Source organism: Neocloeon triangulifer, unplaced genomic scaffold (assembly GCF_031216515.1).
Source record: "Neocloeon triangulifer isolate White Clay Creek 2 clone unplaced genomic scaffold, ASM3121651v1 ptg000012l, whole genome shotgun sequence".
In the NCBI taxonomy this organism is placed as follows: domain Eukaryota; kingdom Metazoa; phylum Arthropoda; class Insecta; order Ephemeroptera; family Baetidae; genus Neocloeon; species Neocloeon triangulifer.
In genome coordinates this window covers 5,808,654-5,830,614 of record NW_026775554.1, presented here as the reverse complement: position 1 = coordinate 5,830,614, position 21,961 = coordinate 5,808,654, and the positions used below count along the sequence as shown (strand labels likewise).

Sequence of the window (21,961 nt, the reverse complement as noted above, 5' to 3'; positions counted from 1 at the left end):
TGGACGATTAACAAATGACTCGAGCAGGTGAAAGAATTTTTTGAAAACACAATTATCCTACAGTTTTGCCGCCGTTTTGATATTTTGTCTTGCAAGTAACATGCCTAAAATAATAGGTTGATTTTTTTATTCTTATTTTTGCCATGTCTTTCCAACAATTTGAAATTTTCATACATAAGTTATTATTATTTTTTTTTTAATCTAAAACATAGTAAATTGCATTTTTCCAGCATAATATTGGGTCATTTTTCCTCATAGCCAAACCACTTTTTAAACTTCGTCTGTGAAACAATGGGTCATTTATAAAGCGTTTCAACTCCAAACTTGTAACCATGAATTTGATCCCCTTCATTAAAAATTCACAAGTGGCTGCGTGCATGTTTTTTCGGAGAAAACGGAATTCCCATTTAAGAAGGTTTCCAGACACAAAGGCTCTGCCATAAAAAGGAAGCTCCACCTGATTTAAAAAAATTATAACAAGAGCGGCGGCGTCGGCGAGACATGCAAAGCAGCCAGAGGGGCAGAGGGGAGGCGCGCCGCACAAAAAACGTAGAATCACGCCCGAAGAAAAGAAAAGTAATATAACGAAAAGAGAGGCAAGGAGAGAAAAGAGGAAAACGAGAAAAGTGCGAGCGAGACTCAAATTGGGTTGCATTGTTCTGGAGCGAGCGAGGTGATTACAGAGAGAAGCAGCCGCTTTATAAAGAGCGTGCAGACAGCGCGAGAGGTGGGCGCGAGTCTCGGGGCCGCGTGGGTGGGGTGAGTCACGTCTCGGCGTGGGAAGATGAGCACCAGGGCGGGTCCCCTTTGTTCCACCGGTCTCGCTCGCTTCTCATAGCCAGCAGCTTCTGTCGATTTCGTTGGCCTCTTTGGCCCGGACGGCCGAGCGTGCTCACCGAAAAAAATAAATGTAAAGAGAGAGAAAAAGCGTTTATGCCATCTCGAAAGCATGGGTCAGGCGAGGAGCGCGAGAGTGGGCAGCGCCGCTTCCAGGGATCGATTTCTGAATACGTGTGGATAATGCTTATGGTTTTTATAGCTTTGTGAATGCAAATTAATGAGTCCTTAAAGTCTTCGCATATTTTAATCACCTACTAAATTTAACAATCTCAAAGAATTACAAATAAATATGATATATTCACAAGATATGAAAATTTTGAGGAAATCATATTTGAAATTTATTTTTAGTGAAGATTTCCCGAAACTGCGAGAAAAACTTGAAAAGAACAGAGGAGGAATGTATGCCTGAATTTTAAGTTTCAAGCAAAGAATTAATTATCTATCCATAAATTTCCCCATGTGTCTCAAAATTCCTTTTTTACTCCAAATTCAGAGAAACCAAACCAAGGTCACGATTTTTCAGAAGTCCAAAGATCATCAGCTGGACCCTGAAAGTTTCAATTTCAATCAGCTTTGATAACCTATATATTTAAAATAAATAGTTTTATATAATAAATAAATAAATTTATTTATTATATAAAACTATAATATTCATAAAGTAGCGTGCATTGTATCACCCAAATTACCTTGTTGATAAATACATTTATAGCATGTGGCTCGTCACATATAGAAATCACAAATCAGCACTTTTACGTTTTCCAACCTTTTAGTTACAATTATTATTAATTATAATATTATATATATATATATTTTTTTTTTTTTGCAAATGTTTGATGTCGCAAGAGTGCATAATATTTAGGAACGGGGCAGCCAACTGCACAGGAAAGCCCTTGATGCGATTTTTCCCAGTGATTGCACCGAAAGACATGATTGGATGTGGCGCAATTTGCATGATGTGCATTCGCGACGTTTTTCCTCGAGCATTGTGCACTCACGGCTCTCTCATTAAACACGAAGAAGTTCGATCTGCAGCGATATTGCACACACGAGGCGTGCGCGAAAGGCATAGAGGGCACGCAGCTGGAATGATTTTGTGTGACAATCCAATAATCGCCCCAGTCACGACCAACCCGGCGCGAGGTCACCTCGTCGCTTTGTGCTGTTTCATTGCGCTCAAGTACACACAATAATAATAATATGCATGGGGACGGTACTTGATTGGACACATCGAAAGGAGAGAGGACACAGATTAATTTATTGCCTTACATAAAAAATGTATGATAAAGTTGATTTTTATTAATGGAATGATGTTTTAATTTGAAAATCATGATATTTTTATAGCGTGAATTCTTAATTGTGAATTTATAAAAAAAGGAGGGGATTAAAAAGCCCAGATTTCACAGTATACAAATGTACTAAAAAAAATTTGAGAATATAAAACAAGCTCATTGACCATTTCACTGTGCCAAAATTCAAGGTTTTAAATAGTTATTAATTATAAGATTTTAAACACTGTGAACGTAATTTAATTTTGAGAACACAATTTCATACCATTTTAGCTACATAAATTTTAAAAAGACAAAGAGAATGGAATTATTTTGTAATCTCGTGATTTTATGCTTTTGCTTTAAATTTTTCTTGCTGTTTATATGTATATTTCATTTTAAATGTAGGCTGTTTTGCAATGAGTCATCTAGAAATTTTTTGAAAAGGAATAAGATGTTATGTGGGCTTGGCTTTGGTATATTAGTCATTTTCTGTTGAGGAAAATTCTGCTGGCAAGTTAAAAAAAAATTGTGCGTCGGTCCGTCTGCTGGTGGTTGATGATGGTCATTGACCACCATACGCGGCTTTCGAGTGAAAGAAAGTCCCGCGTCAATGAGGCCGCCTTAAACAGCATTATTGATTGAGATGCTGGCACTCGATAGCGGTTTTGCCCTCTAATGGTCAGCGGCTTTATAATCTTGCACGTGAGACCGACCAATGGATGCTAGAAAAGTGCAGCTGGCGATTTCGCCATTTATGGCGAATAATCACGCCGCGTGCTCAATTCTCGAACAGGCATAGAGCGATATATAAATATCCAGTCGCTTGCGCGGGAGACTTAATTGGCGGATTAATTAACCGCGGATCGATGAAAGTGCATCTCACGGGGACAATATGGTGCGTGATTTCATTTCTTGAAATTAAAATGCATTGCTCTGGCGTTCACCATGCAATGGATGTTTAATCACCCCATTGGGGTTTTTAAAATTGTATTGTGGATTATTGATGAATAAAAAATAAATAGCTTTTTGTAACAAATATAATAATTATGTTTAAAATTTATCTATATTAATCGCTTTTTTAAATTTAAGTTGTTTGTTGTTTGATTTATTTATTTATGAACATTTTTTTTTTATAAAATTAAAAAAGTTTGTTTAAAACTAAATTTGATTCGTTTTCAAGGCAGCAATAGAAGTATAAAAGTAAAGAGTATTTGAATAAAATAAAGATTGCATAATTATAAAGATGCGATTATGAATATTATAATGAATTCTAATACTTCTTAGGAATACTTTGTTGTGATGTACTTAAATTACAATTATATAAAACTTAAAAAGTGAGTTATCTAACTTAATTCTGCTGTGATATTCAATTCGCAATATATTTATATGGTTTACTCTTCTCTGCATCTGTTTTTCCCAAAAGCAAAATTTTTGGTTTCAAATTGACAACAATCTGCGTCCATACCACAGCTGAGTAACATTATGAAAATTTAATAAAATGTGCGTAGTTGCTGCGTTATTAATTTTTCTTGGCGGGTGAGGATTTAGTAAACGCAATAGGTGATTTTTTATAGTAATTTCACATAAAATGCAGTTTTTCTTAGAAAAAATAATGATTATCGTATGCACGCGGTAGCTTTAAATATTTCGCATTTTCAGCTTTATTATAAGTATATCAAAATGAATTGCAAAAATCTTTATCTTCCTCTGTTAAAAATGATGCAGCAAAATATTTGTAACTTCAAAAAGAAGGAAATAATTTAATAAAAAATTATTAACGACGATACTGGAAATTAATACTCCTCATAAAAATAATAATCTTTTGTCAACCATTTTACTCTCCTCTCAAAACAAAGAAGATATAGGTATATAATCTCAAGAATTAACCATTGTTATAAAATCTGTTGGTTTATTTCAATTGATTGCAGCCACATGGAAGATGCAGGCGCAAAGACAAAAGCGAGACCGCCCAGCAGCATCGGGAGCCGAAATAAATAACCCGTCATTACCGCATTTAAATTATTATTTATCGCCGAGGACAAATTAGAGTCGTGACGCGAAATATGAATTATACACTCAATTCCCTATTGCCGCTTTCCGAGAGAGAGCGGCGGCCGGCGTAGCTACGCCTGCGATCATTAATTACGCGTTCGGACGAAAAAATGTCCTCGCCGGATGAGTTATGAAAGAGGTTCCGTCGCTGCGGTTATCATTAAATATTATTTTTTGTTCTGTTGAATTCGGCGGCTGCGTGACTGGCCATTATTTTAATTGCTCTTATTGCAGCGGCGACCGGTGAAGGGTGTGGTGTTGATGCAGAGAAATGATTTGAGAGGACCACCCTGCGGTGCCCACTTGCTCTTTCAGGCCACACGCGCTCGCGTCTCTCTCTCCTAAATTATTTCACGCACACGCCGATGCTAATTAATAAATTGGCCAATATCTCGTTTTGCAGTCCCTCCGCCCGCCCGCCCGCCCGCTACGGCTGCTCCCCGACTAATTAACTAATTTGTTGCCTTGACCATAAACTTTGGAACGCATTGTTTGTTCGCCTCTCCTATAAATACATATAAAAATTCCTCAAGCAAAAGGCAATATACGTCCAAGTGAGGTAAAAGTAAACTCGTACATTATTTAAATTTAAAAATTCAGATATGTATCAGTTTTATATTAAAAAAAAAATTATTCAATGTTGATAAACGAATTTAATAAATTTTAATACTCTTGAAATTACTAAATTACATTGAGGGAGAATGAAAAAAAATTGCCTGTTTCAATTTAAACGCAAAAATTTTACACCACTTAAAAATTATAAACTGAAATTGATAAGCTCAACCAACGTAACTGTCCTTTAATAAAATTTGACAAATAACGGAACATAATAATAATAAACTTTAAGTATTGAATTCATTTTCAATCCATTTGGAATGATTTAGAAGGAAGAGAAAGTTTTGAACCTTAGTTATTATGCTTTAATTAGTTAGAGATTGATTTCTATAAATATTTGAAATTTAAGACTTCAACTTGTAGAGTTTCTAAAAATACAAAATTATGAAAGAGAAACCTGACTTAATTAAGTGGTCTTTTTCCTACTTACTGGCTTTAAGCTTGACATTCAAGATTTGTATTCAAAATTCCGTAAATCACACTTCTTGTATGAAAGAACATAACATATTGGTTTGGTTTAATGAAACTTAATTTAGTTCAAAAACTAGATTCAGAGGATGGATTGTATTTTTTTAACACATAATACGAATGATACTATAAAATCTGAACTCATTGTAAAATACCTTATTTTCGTCAATAAAGCAAATATTAAAATGTGTTTTTCCAGAAACCAATGTATATTTCAAACTTTGATAATCAATAAAATGATATAATTCATTTAAATTTATTAATTTGTTTTTATGTAATAATAAACTGGCACAAAATTTATTATATTTGAAATACAAATAACTATATTGATGATTCAATACAAAAGTAGTTAATTATTTATAAATAATTAAGTAAAAGCCACTTCCTTTAAAATTTTATTTTTGCTGTTTGAGAGCAATTCACTAATTTCACACTACAGAATTCGCAAACTTTTTTACATTGAATGTCAGGGGAGCGCGGCGCAGCCTTTGGTGAAAATGAAAAGCCCCGGCCGGTGCAATAATAAAAACGTTCGATCCGTCGACCTTCGGGCGGCGCGTGCCGGTCTGAAGGGCGGCGAAAGCAGCACGACCCGCCAAGCAGCGGTGCCTTGCGGGCTGCCTAGTCTACCCCTGGCAGCCAACATTGTGTTCGCCGCCACGCGACGTGCGCCGGCAGGCAGCCGAGTGTGGGAATCGTGGTGGCGCGAAGGCCGCGCGACTTTGCCTCGCTCGCTCTCCATCAAGACGAAGAGAAATGATGCCACACCCAAAATAATGCTTTTGGCGAGTGTGACAACGTAATTGAGCTTTGAGTGCACGCCAGACACACCGAAAGACAGAGCGAAAGAGAGCAGGAAATTGAGCGTGCGAGAGAAAGAAGAAGAACGACGCGGCAGCTCCCTTTCACCGCGCGTCTCTTTTGCTGCGACAGCCGAGCACCGACCGAAAATCATTCGATTTTCTTTTCAGATGCAGCAGGGGATGCTTCTGCGTCTGTCTTGCCAAGAGTTTTGCTCAGCAAGGTGCCTGCGCAATTGGAAATCAATGCGAATTCTGTTAGATTCCATTGTCATATTTTTGTCCATCTACTGCCAATGTATGGAATATAATTAGTAAAATTTCTTTTTCAGTTGAATTTGAAGCTGGCTGGAGAGAAAATTTATCGCTTTTAGCAAATTCATTAAAATTGCATAATAATATTTAACTTTGATAACCCGGTAAAGTATAAAATATTTGTCAGAAAAAAATAGTAAATAAAGTTTATTTCACTTTTTATGAATTTAAAAAAAAAAAATACGCCCGTTTGGAGAATTTTCTCTTTTTTTTTTATTCTTGGATCGAAGTAAATTAAAATAAAAGCTCAAATTAGATAAATGAGGTTGCAAGTTTCCAAACTGAAATAATGTTTATTCACATAAAACACCACAATTCACATAGAACTTAGAATTAGAGATTAGAGATACAAATATTGTATTGATATTATTTCCACTACCTTCAAATTAATTTTTAAATGACAATTCATATGTTAATGCATCAATTTTGATATTAAATAAAATATTCTCTCATTTACTTTTAATCTGCGAAAAAAGAAACTTTTTGATCCGCTTTCAATTACTGGTTATCAACATTAGATGTTCAGTTAATTATAATACTGGAAGCACTGCGGCCAGGTCTTTTCAAATCACAATTATCAATGTAAATTCAAATTAATGTCGTGTAGGCACACCATTTTATTATGATGCATAATTACTAATTACAATCCGCGTTTTTCCATATTTTTTTCTTTATTATTATAAAAACCCGGCACTGTTTTTCAACACCCTCAAAAGAGCGGCGAGAGAGACTAATTCAATTAATTTTGTCGCAGTGCAATTTCACGCGCGCGCATTCATTTATTTTGGTCCAGAGAACTATTAAAAAGGCACTCGGCGCGCATTTTCATAACAACACTCCGTGTGTGCTGCTGCACGTCACGCTCTGAGTGAATTTAAAAAAAAAAACTTTAGGGTTTGTTTAGCACTTTGTGCGACGGCGATTTCCTCTCTCTCTAATTCTTTTTTCTTTGAGGACTTTGCGTCCCTTTTCGCGCTCATTTCTTTATCCTGATGTGTGCTAATGAGTTCTGGGGATCATTAACGTTGGCGGTGGTCCACCTACGTCGACACAGAGGTCGGCTGTGTTTGCCAAGCAGGTGCTCTACGCTGGACCCGATGCTTTATGACTCGCACACGCGCCGACTCGAGCTTTAAGGTGGAATGGTGTTGAACCCACGCCAAACGTTGCAGATGCAAACTCACAACATTTGAATAGTAGTGACATAGCCAGTAATTATGCTTGTCGATTCACTGCTTAATTACTCAATTAGCTTGATTGAGTTAAAAGTCAAGTTACCAATTCGAATTATATCCACATACAAATTTTAAAAAGCTTATAGATTCAATTTTGTTGTTGTTTGGTAAAAAAAATTTCATTCTTTTTTTTATGAATAACATTTTTATGAAACCGTTTCCATAATAGGCAAAAACTTGAAAAATGATCATGCAAAACAAAATTTATATTGCTAATAAGAAAATAGAGTAAAAAATATACATTCCTCAATAGAGATTAAATATTTTGTGTGCATAGATTACATTTATTATTGTTAAATTAGACGCAGTAAATTTTGGAGATTGTCCTTTATCGTGTGTTTCTAGGAATGAAATTTTTTATCGAGCATCTTTTAAACATTTGAATTTCAATACTAACAATAAGCAACAAATAATTTTATTGCGATATTTTAAAATTTCATTGTTATTTTTATCAGCATGTATATTTAAAAGCTCTTTAAAGCAGTCACCATGTCTGGGTGATAAATAGATTTGGCGAGCGGCGCACCACGCGACGCGGCTTTAATTCGCCGCCCTGCGCCAGGAAACGACGCGCGAGCTGCAAAAATCATTTTTCACCTCGGCGCCCAAGCGTTTGTTTTATTGCTGGTGTGTTGCGAATATTCCAATTTTTGCCTCGTAAATTATGAAAGAGGCAGTGCCAATTTTTTTTGCATGCGTCCTTTTATTTTACTGCAATTCACATTTTAGCACCGGGCGAGACGTAAATCAAAATTGGAGCACGTTGACTTTTTTGCGTTCACATAAAGGACAGACGGTCTACTTTTTTCCTATCCCAGCGCACAACAAAAGCGCCTGCCAAATGCCGGTGCGAACGGGCGAACAATTAATTTCATTGGTTTATTTTCGGAAGACTAATTTGCTGACGTCTTTTGATCAAACAAAGTGGAATTTGGACCAATCAATCGGACGCTTATGGCTTTGGGACATTGGCATTTGACAAATTGTTAGACTCGGTGTTTATTCCTGATTTTCAGAAGAAAAAAAACAACAATCGAGAGATATATTCAGGTTTGAGCTTGGCTAAATAAAGTCTTAATATAATATCATATTAGTTTTTATAAATTATGATCGCTTGCTTTTTTTTCTTGCCATTTTCGTTTGTTTGCAAAAAATATCTCATTTCCATGAGTCCCTATTTTACTACGACTAATGAACAATATTTATGTAAAGATAATTGATTCTGAATCAGTATAAATAGAATTTAAATAAATAATAAATAACTATTTTACAATACGACGTTTTGCAGCAGAACGTACAAATTTTAACCCCCAGAAAAAAGTTTATTTTTCAGACAAGCGAAGGCCGCATGTCGGCGAAAAAAAACTCACGTGCAATTACTCAGCACCTCGCGCTCTGCGTGGCGAAATAAAAACCGCAAAAAGCAGTACCTCGGCAGCGGCGGCGGCGCACATGATCCTGCAATTATGCTCCGCCGAGATAATCTTTTCAAAAAGCAGGCAATAATCTCCACATATGGCCCGCAGTGCAACAAACCAATTATTTCCCAGTCGTCCCAATTTGCGATCGGAGAGACACACACAAGAACAAAAAGCAAGTTTCGACATATTTGCGTCAGCGAGAAATAAATCTTGGGAGCGTCGCTCTTTTTCTCTCTTGCGGCCAATTATTCTCGACAAATTTGCTCTCGTTATATGCTCGAAATTATCACCCACCTTGAATCTCGCCATGCATAATGTCGTCATTATTTCATTTGCGGCCATTCAACGAGATGTCTCAATTTGCCAAAATACCAGCACGCTGCTCTCTCTTGGAGGAGCAAAGGCGGCCGAGTGAAATAAAAGAAAAGAGAGCGTCGTCCCGTTTGAGCCATAATCGCCCTCTTTTCAAAACGTCTTGGTCACATTATCAAGGCAATTGAGAAACTCTAATTGCGTCTGGGGTCTTGTGATTATTACTGTGAAGAGGAAACTTTATTGCGTACAATGCTCTCTAATATACTCAATTGATAATGAACTTATCTGGGTCAAATTAATGTGCGTCTTGACCAAAATGAATGAAACTTCACACATTTTTCAGGGCTTTTAAGTATAGATGCTGTGAACTTCAGCAAACAAACAATAAAAAAAATCAATTGATTGAGCAGGATTAATAATGAATAAAGAGGAAATTATATAGTTTAAAAAATAAATATTTAATTTTCTTTAATTTAATACTTTTTCCTATAGCTTTTTTAACATTGATTGCAATCAATTGAAATGCGGAAACAATTTGTTACAATAATTAAGTTTTGTGCAAGTAAATAAAAAAGAATTGCTTTTTCTACACAAATAATTAAATTGCAAAATATATAAAATTACTAAATCAGTGCCAAAATATTGGTATAAAAATTTTAAAATTAAAAACTTCTAGGCAGGGTGGCCATTGTCTTGAATCTTAATGTTTTTGGATGAATATTAAAAATATCAATGATTAATCAAAAGAAAAAAAAATTGGTAATCGCAAATCCAAAGAAGTTTGTTATTAAATTCTGGCAAACTCAAAGATATGCTCAGAATAAAATATTCTGACATGGAGTAAATTAAATAATAATTTTATTAAAGGATTTCATGATTTGTAAGAGTCATTGGTATGTAAAATTTAAGTTTCGAAACAATTTCACTAAGGCAATTGATTGTGATTGTTAAAATGGTGCGATTTTTCCATTAACTTTCGAACTATTTTATTAATTTCATACGGCATGCATTGATTCAGAATTAGATAATTTAATTCAACATTTTCAGAGTAATCCTATTGAAACCCATTTAAATTGAGAATGCTTTGAAAATTTCTTAAAATGTCAAAGGAAGGATTAACTGTCGAAACAATTTAAAAAATAATTTATTTTCTAAATTGTACTATACAAATTTTTTCTTTCTTGTTAAAATTACACATAAATTTTAATATAAAATTCTGGTAAATAATTATCATTTTCTTGTTAGAGCAATTTACTTTTATTTTTCCTCAAACAATTTTTGAGCAATACGTATTTAATGTCATAAAATTATAATTGAATTTGCAATTCAAGAAATATTTGGTTTTTGCAGCATTTGTTTCCTCATTAGCAAGTTAACCACTTACACGTCTGGTGCACAGCAGCAGACAAGAATTAATTTGGGGCTTGCGGATTTCGCAACAGGAGAGAGAGAGAGAGAGGCAAGCAGACGGCACGCGCGCAATTAAGCATGCAGAGAGAGCGGGGGCGAGTCGGGGGTGGTGCGAAATTTTCCGGCTGATTGGGAAAAGCGGTGGTGCGGGGTTATGCGAGGTCATGGGAAAGGGGTGGCCGGCGCGCTGTATTGATCGCTGCGGTGGCCACAGGGACGCGCATCGCATGTACGTGACACGTACCAACCCACCCACCCTCGGAACCACCCTTTCTTCCCGGCGCAAAGAGGTGGCGGGCGAGAGCTGCCGGTTGCCGACGCGCCAGGCGTGACTGCCGCCGGGCACGAGAGAAGACGACGGTGGGTCACGCGCCCGCCGCGCCACCACGCGCCTCCCATTATTCTGCTCTCGCTTGCACAATCGGCTTAATTAGCGGAGATCGCTTCGCGGCGACGGCGCCGGCCGGCGAGCCGAGCAGACTCCCTTTTTCAAATGAGCGCTCCACCGTCCCACTTGGCGCCTGCCAAGCTGGAAATTATATTATTCGTGGAGACTTCATATATTGATCAAGAGAGATTAGTTAACTGGAACTGATGTGTAGTTCGAATGCTGGACAAATATAAATTTTAATTTTGGTTTGATAGTGAAAATTCAAATTAATTTAAACAAATAGACCAGATTAAATAATAATAATAATAATAACTAAATTTATTGTTTGTTATACATTTAATTAATATATTGTACTACATTAATTGTTTCAATAAAAACAAATAGTTGTCATGCATAAAACTAACTTCTTTTTTAATTCAGGCTTGAATATATGCCCATAGCCTATTTAGAGAAATTTGCTCAAATGCCATTGTTGGATTTTTGCTCAGATTGGATTCAGATCAAAAACGCAACATTCAACAAACCAATGTTTCTAAACAATGAGAAACGCAAAACACAGCAAAAATAGGAAATCTAATTGTAAGTAACGGAATTCAGAAGAATTTTCAATTTTTCAAAAAGAATTCTCAAGCAATCGCACTGATCACAGATTCTCAACTTACGGAGCCTGAAAGCGCGAGGAGCTGTTGCTGCTACCCGAGCTGGAGGAAGTCATAATGGTCGATTTGAAATTTACTCAAAACCTCTTGAATCGGTGTGCCCCATATTTGACTTCCCTCAAGATCTTCATCTCATTCTTTGTTTTTGATGAAGAACCTGCTGAATCTCTGGATTGTTACATGCAGTTGATGACGGAAATCTTGAAAAACTGTCTCCAGATTAAATTTTGCTCAGGCGTGATAGAATCTCCAACTTCAGCTAAAAAACTGATGTCAATTTCCAGTAGACCTGTGCTAGATTTCATAAACTGATTTATGAAATTGCCAGAGCATTCATACTTGACTTTGAATAAATGTTTTGTCATTATTTTTAAAAAAGTTGTTTTTAATTTAATTTAATGTATAAACTTAAGAAAGGCTTCTTTATTCTACTATTATAATTATTATTTCTTCATTTATAATTTTTTTTCCGAGTCAATTGACCTTGCTACAAGTTATAATATCACAAGCACCAATAGATCAATACATAGAATAGAAGAGTGTGTGCTGGCACCACGTTATATAGTTATTTCCTGTTTGACAAGTCGTTCGCTCATAAATAATGAATAAAATTCCGACACACCGCTGAATGCGTGTGCGCTTTATTCTCACTCGTTCGAACAGCGCCGCTGGTATAATATAATATGTAAAATATATATCAAAGGGAAAAAATATCCACCCACAAGAAGCTCTCTATTCATTTCATAGTATAATCAGGCGCGGTGGTGGCGCAGTCGCCCATTGTTATTATTGTGTCCGCCCGCGGCCATAAATCTGAATAAAAATTAAGCCAGTTGACACTGGAGAAGAGATTAAAAAATAAACATCAACATAAAATACAAAGCAGAAGCAGCTACATAGCGTGATATAGCAGCGACCTATGGCGAAACAAAAGTGTAATAAATATTAACACATCTGCATCCTTTATAATTATTGTTGTGGTTCGGTTTATTGAAAATTATGGCGCACGATTCGGCTGCGTGTCCTTGCTCGCAGCGCGCGCGTGCTTTGATGTGTTCATCCATTGTGTTCTCGTCTCGGTGTGAGGCTGCACGAGCCCAATTCAGATTGTAAGACGTAAATTGCTACAATTCAAAAATAATGCAAACTTGTACCAGGAAACAATGGGAATAAAATAAGATGCAAATTTAATGATAAATCTGAAAAAAAAATATTTTTAACGCAACCGTTTGTGAAATTATGAACTGTTATTGAATGCATTCACTATGCTGTTTTCAAAATTAGAAAAAAAAAATAAAAAATATTGAATTTTTATAAAATAAATTAAATGTGCAAACTGCAACCCGCTCAACACAAATTTTATGAATTCTCGATTTTCTTTTAGAGCTGCTAGTATTACTTTAAGGTTAACTTACCCTTTCAAACTTAAATACAAAATTGAACTGAAATTAACGTCCCAGAAGGCAGATTTTGGATTTTGTTTTGAATGATTCAAAGTTGCCAGTCTAAATAAAAAAATTTTGTTTTTAAATAAGAAAATAAAATATCAAGAATGGATGTAAGATGACCTGAATGCAATTCTACTGTTCGTGAAACGAAATTAATATCAATTTAATTAAAAATAAAGTGTATGTGTTGAGCGGGTTGCATAACATCTTAAATTAAGGAAAAGCGCGATCTCTTCATTTCCATGATCATCTCCTCAAGTGTCAATTTCTTGACCAAAATCTGAAATAAATTGAAGTTGATATATTATTTATTACTTACATTTATATAATATATAATCAATGCAATGAAACTGTAATATTTTGTTTACTGAAAAATAGGGCATTTTGTTGAAGTTCGTTTCTATAATTCACATTAAAAATGATAAAAAATTTAATAATTAAATCTTGAATTTACTTTTATTTGAAAATTTACATAAATGATGTAGCCTCAAAATTGTGTGCTTAACCACATCCTTTAACACAATTAAGGTTGTTTTGTTAAGAATTTGGAAATGCAGAAAACCACATCCCAACGAAGTTCACAGTTTTTATAATTTCTCGTTTACGTAGGAGTTGCAAAAATGTTATTCTTTAGAATAAATTAATAAAATTAATTATTTCAATTATGCATGACACGTATTTTCCTCAACTGTAAAAGTCTCAATGGAAATCGTTCTCTCTCAAGTATTGCCCTGGAGCCATCACGTAATTAATTCTCACAGGGAAGTATAATGTGTGTGCAATGCTCATACGCTCTCTCGGCTCTTAAGAGCAGTGTATCCTCTTTCATGTATGGATGGGTTTACATACTGCACGAGGAATGAAGAAGCGGCACCCTTGAAGCATAAATCAGACTGCGCTGGGTTGGCAGACGCGGTGACGCACACGCACCACTCGCCAATATATATTTATTCAAGTGCTCAAAGCAAGTGCGCGTCACATCAATCACTGATCCGCTGCTTTCCAGTGCTTCTCAGCGGCAGCCACCGCTGTGCGCCCAGCCCCTGAATAATAATTACGCGAGAAAGATGAGCAGGCCAGATTTCACCTTGCCGTCCCGGCGGCAAATCAACTGGGTCGCGCCGTACTTGTGATGGAAAAAGCAACGGACGCGTCCGGCTTGAAAACGCACCTCTTGACCACCTGAGTTGCAAAAGCTATTAAAACTGAAACCTGGAATTTAATTTTTTTTAAAGAGTTTCTTAATTAAAAAACCTTCTTCTCTAAGAATAAAAAGTATGGAACTGAAAGAGGTATAAAAAAACTATTTTTGAAGGATTAACTTTTGTGTCTCACAGAAGAATAATAATTTTTGCTTAGAATCTTTAAAAGTCGCATTTTATAAAAGTGAAACAACAAAAACGAGTTATTTGTTTATATTTTGTCCACTTTTCATAGTTTACACGTGAGAGAAAAATTACTATGGAAAAATCCTGGTGGGAATTATATGTGAGTAAAAAATTTAGTTTATTACTTTAGGTTCCCATTAATATACGTTGAAGAAATTATGCTCTCTAAAATTAAATTCGCCAAAATCAGGGCACTTACGAATCATTTGTTTTTATCACCCTCTTCAATCTTCAAAGGCTGTGCTGCTTTTATCAAAGAGAACCAGGACCACTTTTCAAATTCAACATTTTTGAGCTTCGAATCACTCAACTCGAAAATTAGCGCGACTCGTGAGACTTTATTTTGTGCGATAGGAAGAAGAAAAGTGACGTGCACGCAGAGCTCATTTCGCCGCGTGAGTCAGACTCGCCCAACCTGAGATGGTCTCGTCTCTTCACCGCGCCGACAATTAGGCTGGGGTTTGCAGCAGGACTGGGAGTGTCACGCGAGGAGCGACGAGTCTCGCTCGCTCGCCTGCGTCTTCCTTGTTTTAATGAAGGCGGCGTAAATTTCTGCCTCAATTACGCCTCCCGCGCTGCCACTGCGCTTGTAAAATAATTGCCTCTCTTACTAAATCGTTGCTGCCGGGACTGATTACGTTTTAAAATTCATAAAATAAAGGCCTTCAATCTGTATGACCAGAGAAGGACCACCATGTGACCATGCATTAATTTAAAAAAAAAACTTATTTTTAAGGAGTACTTCAGATGAACGAATGGCTGTAAATTTCTTTTAATTTCTTTCGCGCTGCTTATTCAATACTTGGCTTATTAGCACTATTTTTTTGGTAAAGAAATAAATAAATAATTTTTTTTATTATAAACAAATTTCCACCTATTCGTTTATTTATTTATACTTGGTTGATCTTATTTTTTATTTTTTCATCTTTACTAGTTTTTAATCCATGTCCTCTCTAGCTTTAATTGAGTTAATACGCAACGAGGAACTCGCGGCACGAGGGCGTTTGTCTAGGGATTAATTTACATTCATCTCTGCCGTAATTATACCGTCGGGTTGTATTTGCAAATAATTTTCCGACTTGTTGCGTTCGAGCAATAAATTAGAGATCCGCGCACTCAGGCAGCGGCGACTGTAATTTCTCTCGGCGGCTATTATTCAAGCATCGGTGATGAATTATCTCTCGTTTAGCTATAGAGGTACTTTATTATATACGGCAAGTCGGCTGGCTGCTTTCAGCAAATAATAATAATAATGCGCCTCCTCGGATGGCAATTTTATTGGACTTCCTAAAAAGGAATGAGCTCTCTCTATCTCTCATTGTGCGGCAACTTGATAAACATCAGCTGATTTTCTTTTTGCAACTTTACAATTTTTATAAATAGGGTTGAGTGTGATTGAAATGAAAAAGTTAGCGATTCATTTTAATTTTCAAGAGATACACTTTATTTCTTTCGTTCAGTATAATATAATCATCTTCGCTGATTAGTGCATTAAAATAAGAAGTTCAAATCTTCTGCTTTTATTTGGCGAGAAAACAAAATCATACATATATATGAAGCGATGTTTGAATGATTAAAACGTTGTATGGTACAAAGTAACAAAAATCAAATCGTTCAATTGGAAGACATAAGTGATTTTGTTGTCATAAGGCACTATTAATTTCACGTCGGAACAAAATAATGCGATCCTGGCTAGGGTCCTATCAACTAAAATTATGTACATCACAGTATTATCGCAAAAATCAGATACAAGGATCCTACTTTTTACAAGCAAGAAGGCACAAATGAATCGTAATGTGTCTGTCTTCAACATAACATAATTAATTATATACCAATCAGTCAATCGAGAAAATTAATTATACATTGATTAAATCAAAAAGGCACTCGGAATCAGAGAACTTAAAGTTATAATAAAATGCCTTCGGGGCTAGACCATGGACCAGGGCCGCCAGCAGGACTTGGCCTCGTCCTCACTGGTCCTCCTGGTCACCAGCGAGAGGGGTTTGGCGTCCGACGGGCTCATCGGCCGAACCAGGTCCGAGTGGTGGCTTCCGGTACTGCTGCTGGGGCTGATGGAGCCACTGCTGCTGCGCATGGACAGGTTGAAGCCGATGGGCGGCGAGGGTGAAGGGTGGTGTCTTGAGAAGGGGGCCAGAGGTGGCGGGGGCGGCGACGAGGAGGCCCCCGAAGAGGCGGAACTGGCGCACGAGGGCGACGGAGAAACGGGGGCGGCCGTGCTTCGGAAAACGTGCGACTGGTGCGAGGGCAGCACCAGCGCGATGTCGCCGTTGGGCAGACACGTGGGCACCAGTTGGACGCTGCCCAGGACGTTGTGGGCGGCCTGGAGGCGGCCGTCGGCCGACACGGTGATGCCCGGCGGCAGCTGCACCTGCACGGGGGTGGCGAGGGCGTGGTGCTCCGAAGAAGGGGGTGACGGAGACGAGCTGAGAGCTTGAGGTGGCGGCGGCGAACTCGAGCTGGAGCTTCCGACGCTGTTCAGACAGTTTGAAAGGTGCGCCAGGAGGCGGCGTTTGAGGTGCGGGTCCAGCTGGGGGCTGTCGCCCCTGCCCAGGAAGCGACCCACCTCGGAGGCGCACTCGCTGAAGCCGGCGCGGTACTTGTTGAGGACGCCAGGGTCGGCGGCGACGGCCATGGCCGACTGTTGTCGCTGCAGAGACTCCAAGTGTTTGACGGTCATCTCGAGAATGTCTGCCTTTTCCAGTTTGGAGTGACGGGCCGGCTGTAACAGAGCAAAAAATATGAGATCGTGAGATACGGCTGTGTGAATATTGGCGGGTTCAGTGACACGCTCGCTCTCTTTTTATCGGGCAGGAAATGGTTGGATGTGATTTGAAAAGAGCTCTAGCAGCGCGTCGTCTTTATCAGCAATGTCAGCAGAGAGGCGATTTTTTTAGCCATTAACTAAGTAACCAGCCAACGCAGCAGCACCCATAGAAAAAAAATATATATTTCCTCTCCCCGCGGGCGATTATCAGGCAGGCGAGTACTTTCGTGAATGACACCAGAGGAGTTTATGAAAGAGAGGCGAAGGGACGGTGCAGCGAAGCGGAGACAACGTTTCTGCCGCTATTTCTCTATATATCGGATTTTGAAAAAAAAAAAAAAAAAAAAGCACCTGTCTACACTCGCAATGAGAAATGCAAACCGCGATAAGAGAGCGAGTTTCCTCAACTCGGAATTAGTCTGGGAAGAACAAATATCTGCCGAGGGATAAGATAAACACACGAGTGTCGCGCCTTTCGCCGGCAGAAAAAAAAGCGAAAAAGGGTTGGGACTTGTATGTGTGCATAAACAAAATAAAAATACTTACGTCTTTTTTCATGGCATCCAGGATCAGGGATTTGAGCTCGTTGAGGCAGTTGTTGATGCGAGCACGTCTGCGTTTCTCCATGATGGGCTTGTTACTCTGCAACAACAAACAAACAAGACTTGTTATAGATTTTTTTATTCAACACACGCGGCGGTTTGATTATATATTTTTGCGCGAGACCAGAAAAAAAAGATAAAGTGCTAGATTTATGTACGTAGGCAGGTTCAGCGAGATTTGTGTCGAGATAATAATTGATTCGTCTGCTGATAGGAAAGCCAACCGACTTTTTATTACAATAAAGGGCGCAATTGGCCAGAATTATCCTGTCCGAGAGTGAATAAAACCGAAAAAAGCGTGGGTCGCGGACGGCTTGCTTACTTTTCGGCGGCGCACGTCCGCCAAGGGGCAAAGTAGGAGGATTTATTCTCTTTCAACTTTGCAGGGCTTGGTCGCGCGCGCCGGGCATTTGTCCAACGCGGCCCACTAATAAGTCGCGCGAGAGAGCGCGTGCAATTCGAAAATAACTCATTGACGCCATAAATTTCTTTCTCGCTCGCCGGCACTCGCACTTCACGGCAACAGGAACCACGCGCGCGAAAATAAATTTTGCTCTGCAACACAGAACTGCGAGTGAGCGGCGAGAGCTGTAATGCGGCCGGCGGACTTGGCTAGCAAAAGCGCTAAGTGGCCAATTTTGAACAACCCACCAAATCGCGTTAATATAGAGAGAGATCCGCACTCGTGAGAAAAACTTCTGCTTCCTCTGCAGAAACATGAAAGCAAAAACTTTGGCACTCCGCCCGTCAGAGCGGAAGATTTGGGTTTTTTTCACTCAATGGGGTGATTCAAAGATTCTGAGATTATCCGCCAGTTCCGGATTTCCAAACTTAATAATTGAAATTTGGGGAATTTATTTTGAAGACGAGTAACAATTCAAAAATTGCTGTTTTCACTTTAAAACATTTTGTTGTTATAGTTAATGTGTAAATTAAAAAAAATTAAAACACATTTTATTTATTAATTAATTTTATTTGGATAATCTAATAAATTAAAAAATAAATAATATTTAAGTTCGGACAAAGAGAGAGAGTCGAGCACGTTTGTTTGAAACAAATTGCGGTCGGCCGCCAGACCAACGGCGCTCGGGGAATCGGGAAGGATCAATCTCCCTCTCGCAATCCGCAGCAAGTGTCGGCGGCGAGTGCCAGCTTATTGATCCGCCGGCACCTTGCGTCGTAATATTCATGCATACATGCACGTCGCGCGGCACCGCAGCCGAAATCTCGGCCAGACTAATGCGAGAGGTGGCAAAATATCGATAGAGTGCGAATTGCACCCGGTGGACTCGAACCTTAATGAGCGAGTGTCGCGGGCGCCCGACACGCGCCGCGCCAAAGCAGACACGACGCCGCAATGAAATTAATCAGAGCAATCACCACTATAGCTGCTGACGAGACGTGTGCGGAATTTCGCAAATGCCAGCCACGAAAACAATTTACGCCAAGATAGACAAACGGACATTTCAAATATTTTCTTGTCGGAGAAATTAAGCAGATTCGAAATTTTAAAATTTCACCAAGAAAGTTTAAAAAATTATCAGAATTTTAGAAAAGAGATTCAAACCTGCCACTGGCCATTAAAAATTAAATTTGCAATTATTTTCCTAATTATTTTTTTACAATTTTCATCAAATTCCTAAATTTTCCTAAGTTTTTGAACAAATATTTCAAATTTAGCACTTGATCAAATTTTACTGATCTTCTAGATTTGAATTGAATAAAAATTTTTCATCAACTTAGAAACTCACCCTTCGATTTTCACTGCCTCTGCGGGGTGTCGCCGAAGTTGGGGCCATTTCCACCCCGTTGGCGGTCGCACTCGGGGTGAGACCGGCAGGGGCGACAGGGGTGTTGCTGGTGCTGCCCATCGGGGTGGACGTGTTGGCCGAGTTCACTGCCCCGGTGACCATAATTGGTTTCGCACTGAACCGAGTTTGTATCAATCAACACTGTGTCACTGTGTATCGCGAGCGGGAGAGGAGCCGCGAGATGCACTGCCTTCGAAGGACGACGGCGGAATGCGGCACGGCCACGGCACCCCGGCAGAAGAGAGCCGATGGGAGCAGGCAGTCGTCTGGCAGGCAGCAAGTCCCTGCTGCCCCTCCACTTCTCTCCGCGCCTCGCTCGCCGCGCTCGCTCGACGCTCGTTCGCTGAGAAAAAGAATAGAAAAAAAGGAGCCGGAGGGAGATTTGAAGAAGGTTAGCTCGCCAGGCGTCGCACGTGTGCAGGACGTGTGGGAAAATCGCTCCGTACCTGAGGCCGGCCACCAGCCTCTCTCTCTCATACCTGAGTTTCGATCTGCAGCTTCTTTTGATCTGCGCTCTCCTTTTTATTTTTCTTGAAAAGGTCTCTCTGTTCGATTGTGATTAGATATTTCTATTGAACGGGTGCATTCGTATTATTATCGCTGCACCTATTTTCTATTTTTGTGCGGCGCCGCGGGATTAAACCGAACGGTGTGTTGAAACGCTTCGAAGAATTGCTGATGGATTTTTCTTGTCAGGAAAAATGTCGCAATTTCGTTTCTCCACTCGAGTGGAAAAAAGTTTACAAAATAAAAGTAACAGGAGAAATTTTGTGAAATGTGTTTTCGGGACAAAGAGGATCAAGGTGTTTGTAAAAACGGGAAAGGTGTTAAAATCCCTTGATGATTAGGAGAATAAGTCGAGATTAAAGATATAGCCTAATCTGTATGGAATTCCAAGAAAATTATTCAGTTTTGTTGAAATTTATAGAAAAACAAACCGGCCGGGTTGCAATGAATAAGAGTATTTCGAAATATAAAAATATTTAAGTGCATAAATAATCATTTTTAGAAAAACCTTTTCCGTTAGAAAAACCAAAAGTAATTTTTAGATTATAAATATCGAAATTTGACGTGGGTTCAGAAACTGAGCGAGAAAACCGAAGCTGAGAAAATGAATAAAACTGTCAAATTTCAACTTTTATAGGTTTTAAAGGTTCCTTAAATTTATTTTGCGAAATAAAATGGAAACTGGAATTCACTTAACAACGCAAACACACTACAACTCCACACAAAACAATTAAAAAAAAAGATAAATGCTAACAAATGAAAAACATAAATATGGAGTTTCTTTCTTCTTCTATTCATACTGAAATGAAAGATGTTCATATTAATTTAAAAATTTGATTGGGTTCTGAATGCTGAATGGATTCTTGGTATTGGAATGGAGTTTATCGCAACTGCAGCGGAAGCCGCAAAGATTACAAAACATCATACGCAGCGGCGGTCTGCGGTAGCGCGACTACTTCCAAGTTGTGGGGAGAGGAAAAACTAACAACGCCGTCAAGCAGCAAGTATTTCAGCCTGCAAGGTGGCTCGGATATGCAACCTGCGGAGCTCACCTGTACAGCGGAACGGTGTAGTTAGGCGGTAGGCGTCATCCCATTTCCCTTCAACTTCAAAATTAAAACCAAAATACTCTTTTTTACATTCTTTTTTTTATTCAAACTAAATTTTTAGATTCAATTTAATACATTTTCCATGTTATCCTTAATATTTTTCTCAATTTCAGTTTTACTACATCGTGTGCAAATTTATTTTAAAAATGTCATTGTTAATCATGATTTAAATCACACGTTTTAAATAATTATAATGATAAATAATAAACTTATGTTTCTGCTGTGTGCTGATGCTGATTTATCATAACAAACATCGTTCGTTATTATCATTAATTTTGAAAATGTTCCAACCTTGTTTATTGACTTTTGCGTGAAAGTGTTGGTGATCGTTAAATTATAATTAGCAACCCGCTTCGCTCAAACGCTCCCGTCTGGTTAATTAGGGCGAAAAGCGCGCGCAAAAGCCAGTGCGACGTTCGCTCGTCCGCCCGAGTGGCGGCGGCGGCGACTCCTCTTTATTTCCCTTTCGCACACTCTGGGGGCAAATCAATTTGATTGCGCGCATTAAATCGGAGGCAGGCT

The 21,961-nt window shown here is 38.4% G+C and overlaps 2 protein-coding genes across 4 annotated transcripts in view; one reads left to right on the top strand and one right to left on the bottom strand.

Annotated features, from left to right (window-relative positions):
- LOC132197685 (transcription factor HES-1-B-like) overlaps positions 1-21,961 on the top strand; it is a 201,888-nt gene that overhangs the window by 35,253 nt on the left and 144,674 nt on the right. The window lies entirely within an intron of this gene.
- LOC132196769 (protein hairy-like) lies at positions 16,048-20,080 on the bottom strand. The gene is made up of 3 exons (XM_059619632.1): positions 19,764-20,080; positions 17,957-18,052; positions 16,048-17,365 (listed from the first exon to the last, which is right to left on the bottom strand). Exons 1-3 carry the CDS (start codon positions 19,923-19,925, stop codon positions 16,553-16,555), a joined length of 1,071 nt encoding a protein of 356 aa, XP_059475615.1. The 5' UTR covers positions 19,926-20,080; the 3' UTR covers positions 16,048-16,552.